Genomic DNA, 7450 nt, shown 5'->3' with positions numbered 1-7450 from the left:
AATAAATAGTCAATTTTGACATTTTTTATGCTCCCCGAAAAATTTCGGGGGAGCATATAGTCGGCGCCTTGTCCGTCTGTCCGTCTGTCCGTCCGTCCGTCTGTCCGTCTGTCCGTCCGTTGTCTTGTCCGGAGCATAACTTGAAAACCCTTGGAGATAATTTGTTGAAACTTCATACAGTGGTAGAGGGCATCGAGGGGGAGTGCAGTGTCAAAGAACCATAACTCTATTTTGCCTGGTTTTTGAATTATCTCCCCTTATAGAAAAATCTTGTCCGGGGCATAACTCTAAAACTATAAGAGATATCAACATGAAACTTGTAGGTGAATAGATCTCAATGGGTAGATGTGCAGTGCATAAGAACAATAACTCTTTTCATCCTAATTTTGGAGTTATTGCCCTTTGTTAATTTTAATACTTTGAACTTTGTCCGGAACATAACTTGAAAACCCTTGGAGATAATTTGTTGAAACTTCATACAGTGGTAGAGGGCATCGAGGGGGAGTGCAGTGTCAAAGAACCATAACTCTATTTTGCCCGGTTTTTGAATTATCTCCCCTTATAGAAAAATCTTGTCCGGGGCATAACTCTAAAACTATAAGAGATATCAACATGAAACTTTGTAGGTGAATAGATCTCAATGCATAGATGTGCAGTGCATAAGAACAATAACTCTTTTTGTCCTAATTTTGGAGTTATTGCCCTTTGTTTATTTTAATACTTTGAACTTGAACTTTGTCCGGAACATAACTTGAAAACCCTTGGAGATAATTTGTTGAAACTTCATACAGTGGTAGAGGGCATCGAGGGGGAGTGCAGTGTCAAAGAACCATAACTCTATTTTGCCTGCTTTTTGAATTATCTCCCCTTATAGAAAAATCTTGTCCGGGGCATAACTCTAAAACTGTAAGAGATATCAACATGAAACATTGTAGGTAGATAGATCTCATTGAGTAGAGGTGCAGTGCAAAAGAACCATAACTCTGTTAAGCCTTATTTTTGAATAATCTCCCCTTTTAGAAAAATCTTGTCCAGGACATAGCTGTAAAACTATAAGAGATATCAACATGAAACTTTGTAGGTAGATAAATCTCAATGGGTAGATGTGCAGTGCACAAGAATCATAACTCTACCTTGCCTAATTCTGGAGTTATTGCCCTTTGTTTATTTTTACTTTTTGAATTGTCCAGGACATAACTTGGAAATCATAAGAGATATCATCAAGAAACTTTGTAGGTTGATAGATCACATTGATTAGAAGTGCAGTCTCTGCAAAGAACTGTAACTCTGCCTTGCCTAATTTTGGAATTATTGCACTTTGAACTTTTTCCACGGACATAACTCTGAAACTACAAGAGGTGTACTTTCCTGTGTCCAAAACCTATTCGGGGAGCATCACCCGGCTCAAACCGGGCTCTTGTTTCTGTTGGTTTTTATTTTTTAGATTTTTAATTTGAAAAAAAAAGAAAAAGTAACAGTACAAAATTTTTAGTCACTTACACTTGGATACACTTTAATTAACATTAAGAATAACTCCCATTGACCTATGGGTTATTGATATTTTCTCTAACTGCATGGAAGTGAAGCTTGCATGTTATGGCTCAATGCAAGTTGTTGTTGCTGAATTCACTCACAGAATAGTTTTTTATGAATTTGTTTCAGTTTTATTTTAAGACGATATTAATCTCTCATTTTGTTGATAAATTTTTCTTGTCAGTACAATAACTTCCTTCTTCCATAAATTTGTAATCAAGGTTATATTTCCATATATATTAGGAATAAGTTTTTATATTTTGAATTCATACACATTAATACATATTTCTTTATATTAATATGTACCTTTTTTATGGATATTTCCAAAGCTTTTAAGAATGGTTAAATTCATATGAATTTCAACACACCTGTCATTTATAATTGTCAATATGAGCCGCGCCATGACAAAACCAACATAATGGTTTTGCGACCAGCATGGATCCAGACCAGATCAGGATCCATGCTGTTCGCTATCAGTTTCTCTACCTGTTATAGGGTCTGTAAGCGAACAGCATGGATCATGATCAGACTGCGCGGATGCGCAGGCTGGTCTGGATCCATGCTGGTCGCAAACCCATTATTAGCTCGACTATTCGATAAGAATAAGTAGAGCTATTGCAGTCACCCGAGCGTCGGCGTCGGCGTAACCACTTATGTTAAAGTTTTTGTAATAGTTCAAATATTTTCAAAGTCCATTGACATATGGCTTTGAAACTTTGCACACTTGTTCACCATCATGACCCCAACCTGTAGACAGGAGGAGGTAACTCTATCAAGCATTTTGACAGAATTATGCCCCTTTTTCGACTTAGAATTTACGTTAAAGTTTTTGTAATAGTTCAAATATTTTCAAAGTCCATAGACATATGGCTTTGAAACTTTGCACACTTGTTCAACATCATGACCCCAACCTGTAGACAGCAGGAGGTAACTCTATTAAGCATTTTGACAGAATTATGCCCCTTTTTTGACTTAGAATTTACGTTAAAGTTTTTGTAATAGTTCAAATATTTTCAAAGTCCATTGACATATGGCTTTGAAACTTTGCACACTTGTTCAACATCATGACCCCAACCTGTAAACAGGAGGAGGTAACTCTATCAAGCATTTTGACAGAATTATGCCCCTTTTTCGACTTAGAATTTACGTTAAAGTTTTTGTAATAGTTCAAATATTTTCAAAGTCCATTGACATATGGCTTTGAAACTTTGCACACTTGTTCACCATCATGACCCCAACCTGTCAACAGGAGGAGGTAACTGTATCAGGCATTTTTTTTACTATCAAGCACTAAGAATAGTCGAGCATGCTGTCCTACCGACAGCTCTTGTGTTGGTTTTGTCATGGCGCGGCAAATATATACATGTACTAAATATTTTAAATGTCTACAGAGGATGCCTGTATGACTTCACCATGTAAGAATGGTGGTGAATGCTGGATCAAAGATGGTCAGTCTGTCTGCCAGTGTCAGTCTGGATTCATGGTTTGTATTGTTCTTGTTTTGTTGTTTTTTTATCTTTTTAAGTTTTAACAATATTTATTTAAGCTCAGTTGTTAAAATGATATTCTGTTCACTCTATAGTACATTTCATCTACACCAGTACTCTGAGTCGGGTCTCATGAGGAAGCATGGTAAGGTGATCATCTCAAGAACGTTTGGTTTTACATACATGACTTGTAGATACTGGACAGGTTTTACATTAAGAAATTCAGGCTCAGTTTATTTAAATACTAATAATATTTTACCTTGCTGTAAATTTTTAATTGCAAAAAAAATACTGTAAATGTAATTATATAAATAGATGATTATTCATTAAAAAAAAAAAACAACAGATTAAAGTAATATTTCATATTTTAACTGATATACATACATATTTCAATGATATTTTCAAATTTGATAAAAAAAATTAAAAAAAATAAAAACAAAAAAAACATGATTCAAACTCTTCTCTGGGTCAAAATGGTATTTAGATAATATTAATCACTTTTACTGATAACTCTTAATTATCCCCCGCCGAAAAGGCGGCGGGGGATATAGAAATAGTCTCCGTCCGTCCGACCTTCCGTCCGTCCTTCCGTCCGACATTTTTGTCCGGAGCATATCTCTAAAAGTATTTGAGTAATCAACTTGAAACTTCATAGGTGGATAGACCTCATTCAGGAGGAGTGCAGTGCACAAGAATGATAACTCTACCCTGCATAATTTTTAAGTTATTGCCCTTTGTTATTTTTCAAAATTAATTTTTGTCCAGAGCATAACTCTAAAAGCCTTTGAGATATCAAAATGAAACTTCATAGGTGCATAGATCTCACTCAGGAGGTGTGCAGTGCACAATAATGATAACTCTACCTTTCATAATTTTTGAGTTATTGCCCTTTGTTATTTTTCATACCTAATTTTTCACCCGAGTGGAGCATAACTCAAAAGTGTTTGAGATGTCTACATGAAATGTCATAGGTGGATAGATTTTATTGAGGAGGAATGCTGTGCACAAGAATGATAACTCTTCCCTGTACAATTTTTGAGTTATTGCCCTTTGTTCTTTTTCATACTATTTTGTCCAGAGTTTATCTCAAAAAGTATTTGAGGTATCAACTGAAACTTCATAGGTGGATGGATCTCATTGAGGAGGAGTGCAGTGCACAAGAATGATAACTCTATTTTGCATAATTTTTGAGTTATTGCCCTTTTTTTATTTTTCAAAATTAATTTTTGTCCAGAGCATAACTCAAAAGGCCTTTGAGATATCATTATGAAACTTCATAGGTGCATAGATCTAATTCAGGAGGTGTGCAGTGCACAAGAATGATAACTCTACCTTTTATAATTTTTGAGTTATTGCCCTTTGTTATTTTTCATACTTAATTTTTCAATTCAATTTTTTTCTCAAAAAGTATTTGAGGTATCAACTTGAAACTTCATAGGTGGATAGATTTTACTGAGGAGGGATGCAGCACACAATAAATATAACCTACCCTGCATTATTTTTCAGTAATTGCCCTTTGTTATATTCAGCCATCAGTATTCACATAGGTTTCAAATCTGTAATCACTATAGCCATCAGTTTTCATTACCAAAAGACCTCTTAAAATGGAATTATTCTGCTCTACTACATATACATTCTTCCAACGAGCAAACACATTCGGCGGGGGATGGCCATGTTGACATGGCTCTTGTTACCTTTGTGTTACAGGGTGATTATTGTGAAAATGCCGAGGATTATGATTGTACTGTTTCACCATGTTTAAATGGGGGATACTGTCAGCTAGGAACTTGTCTTTGTCAAGCTGGATACGTCGGCAAATCTTGCCAGGAAGAAGATCCTTGCTCTGGTAAGTTGTAGTAAAAATAATAATTTGAATTCCTATTTTTTCAGTATTTTTTTTTTTTTGTCTAAAACATAATCTGCTGAAACAACAAATAAGGTATGTGAATTTAACCTTTCTTTGGTATATGTATGTCATTTACATCTTATTCATTACTGATACATGTTTAATGGAAGTTTATATCAAATTACCATTAATCTAGAATTCTTTTTATCACAGGATATTTTATAGCCAAAAATGTAAAAAAAAAGAAGAAAAAAGGCAAAATCCTGCGTTATGTACTATAATTTAAGTGACGTCATCAATGATTTAAATTATGTTGATGATGTCATAATGATTTATTTCAAATTTATTTCATTTAAAGAAGAAGGAAATGGCTATATTACAGTGTTAACAGTGAATTTTCCCCATTATATAACAGCCGAATAAAGGCTGTTTCTCTAGACCAAAATAGGTATATTTTCACCTAAAAATGCTTTATTTTCCCTGAAATGCCCTGTGCACATTCATCAACAGAACCATGACTTAACAGCAGCTGACTTATATAATGCATGTTAAATTGAATTGAAATTAAAATTTTCTATAAAATGTATGGGCAAATTACATTTTCAGTTTTTGGAATTTTATTTCAGGTTTTCCTTCTTTCCCCTTCAGAAAGCCACAGGTTGTTTTGAAAATTGAAAATGATATTCTCTGTAACAAGAGAGTCTTGTTATAAAAAGAAATCTTATGTAGACATATATGAGCTGTGTCACGACAAAACCAACATAATGGGTTTGCGACCAGCTTGGATCCAGACCAACCTGCGCATCCGCGCAGTCTGATCAGGATCCATGCTGTTCGTTTACAGACCCTATAACAAGTAAAGAAACTGATAGCAAAAAGTATGGATCCTGATCAGACTGCGCGGATGCGCAGGCTGGTCTGGATCCATGCTGGTCGCAAACCCATTACGTTGGTTTTGTCGTGACACGGCTCATTTATCTTTAAGTATTATCAATTTGTTTCAGCTCATCCGTGCCGGAACAATGGAACTTGTACAAGGTTTTCTCAGGGTGATAGGGGCTATGTGTGTGCGTGTAAACCACCATATAGAGGCACACATTGTGAAGTGAGCTATGATGCTTGTGCCTCGAGGGTCCCTCCGTGTCTAAATGGAGGGCAGTGTTATATAAAGCCGGAGGATATATATAGTCCACTTTGTACATGTCTGGAAGGTATAATTTTACTATCTAGACCTTTTGAGGTTTTTAAGCTGATTTTAATAGTTTGCTTTTTTGTATATGATCTATATGTGTTTTATATGTATAATTGATAGATGGTATAAAATACTATCTCAAAATTTATGTGATTACAATTTGTAGCTTCATATCTCATTAATCAATGATCACAGAAAGTATATTCACTTAAGTCTTCTTATAAAATGTCTTTGGGAGTATAATAGTCAGTAACTATTCAAGACCTGTAATTAGTTAAAATTGTTCCGCATTGAGATTTTCAAAAATTTGAAGTAAAGGTTTTGACATCAAGATTCATTCACTAAATATATTAACTTGAAACAACAAATCCCTTTAAGGTCATAATTACATAATACTCACTCACTGGGTCCAAGACCTATAACTCCAGCATTTATTGTCACTGAGTTATCCCTCCTTGGGACCTTTTGAAAAATTCCTGCAATATTCAGGCTGTGATTATTCTATGAAGCGCCCCTTGTGGCTGACGGGTTGCCTTTACAGGTAGAGGCATCAGAATAGCAGCCTCCGTAAAAGGCGATTAAATGGGTTCAATCTATTGGCTCTTGCAGATGCAGTGGTTTTGACCCTTGGTGTTGATTAAAGTTTGTTTGTTAGCCAATATTGCCTTTCCAGTTTTTGTGCCATGTGACCTACACTGTGTTGGTGCACATTGGAACCAAACAAACAAACAAAAACCAAACAAACAAATTTTATCAAGCATTTAGATCAAGCAGTCAAGTTGTTACCTTAGTACAGTAACTGATTAACTCCTATTGGATTATATAAGAAGTTTACCTGTTACTGCAATAAGGTGGAAACATTATCTGTTTATGTGGCACCTCTTGTTTAGATATGTATTATGTGTTATTATGCAGTCATGTCATATTTATATTTCAGGATTCACAGGCAGTCGTTGTGAAACCATTGTTGTAGAATAAACAAATCTAACTGTTTGATATGAAGCAATAACATTTGTTGAAGCCTATATACATGAAGAAGTGCAATGGTGTATGATAATGTTTCACTTATATACAGTACATACAGAATGATGTGCAATAAACATTTTAGTATTTTACCTGTAGCCGAGATAGTGACAGAGCTATCTTACTCTACAATAGTCATGCCAGCATGTAAATTTGTTTCTTAACATTGAAATCCCTTAATTTGAAAGTGGACAATTCCAGGGTCAAATTATGATAAGTTTGTTATTTAAAGGTAGAATGTGAGCAGTGTGATGTATGAAATAGTTGGTTTTGGGATAGTAGAGTTTACATATATTTTCTAGTCAAAGTACATTTGTAAAATGTACATAAAAGAATTCCTATACATATTCTAGTCATGTCAACTATATA

General features: G+C 34.8%; 1 protein-coding gene across 1 annotated transcript; it reads left to right on the top strand.

Annotated features, from left to right (window-relative positions):
• Positions 1 to 2051: 2051 nt before the first annotated feature.
• Positions 2052 to 7036, top strand: LOC132719632 (delta-like protein C). Its single transcript, XM_060703435.1, has 4 exons — positions 2052 to 3016; positions 4728 to 4866; positions 5871 to 6077; positions 6996 to 7036. Exons 1-4 carry the CDS (start codon positions 2915 to 2917, stop codon positions 7034 to 7036), a joined length of 489 nt encoding a protein of 162 aa, XP_060559418.1. The 5' UTR covers positions 2052 to 2914.
• The last annotated feature ends 414 nt before the right edge of the window (positions 7037 to 7450 follow it).

Source organism: Ruditapes philippinarum, unplaced genomic scaffold, assembly GCF_026571515.1.
Source record: "Ruditapes philippinarum isolate M1 unplaced genomic scaffold, ASM2657151v2 ctg3707_1_1_1_1, whole genome shotgun sequence".
Taxonomy (NCBI): domain Eukaryota; kingdom Metazoa; phylum Mollusca; class Bivalvia; order Venerida; family Veneridae; genus Ruditapes; species Ruditapes philippinarum.
This window is presented reverse-complemented; position numbering and strand designations above follow the sequence as displayed.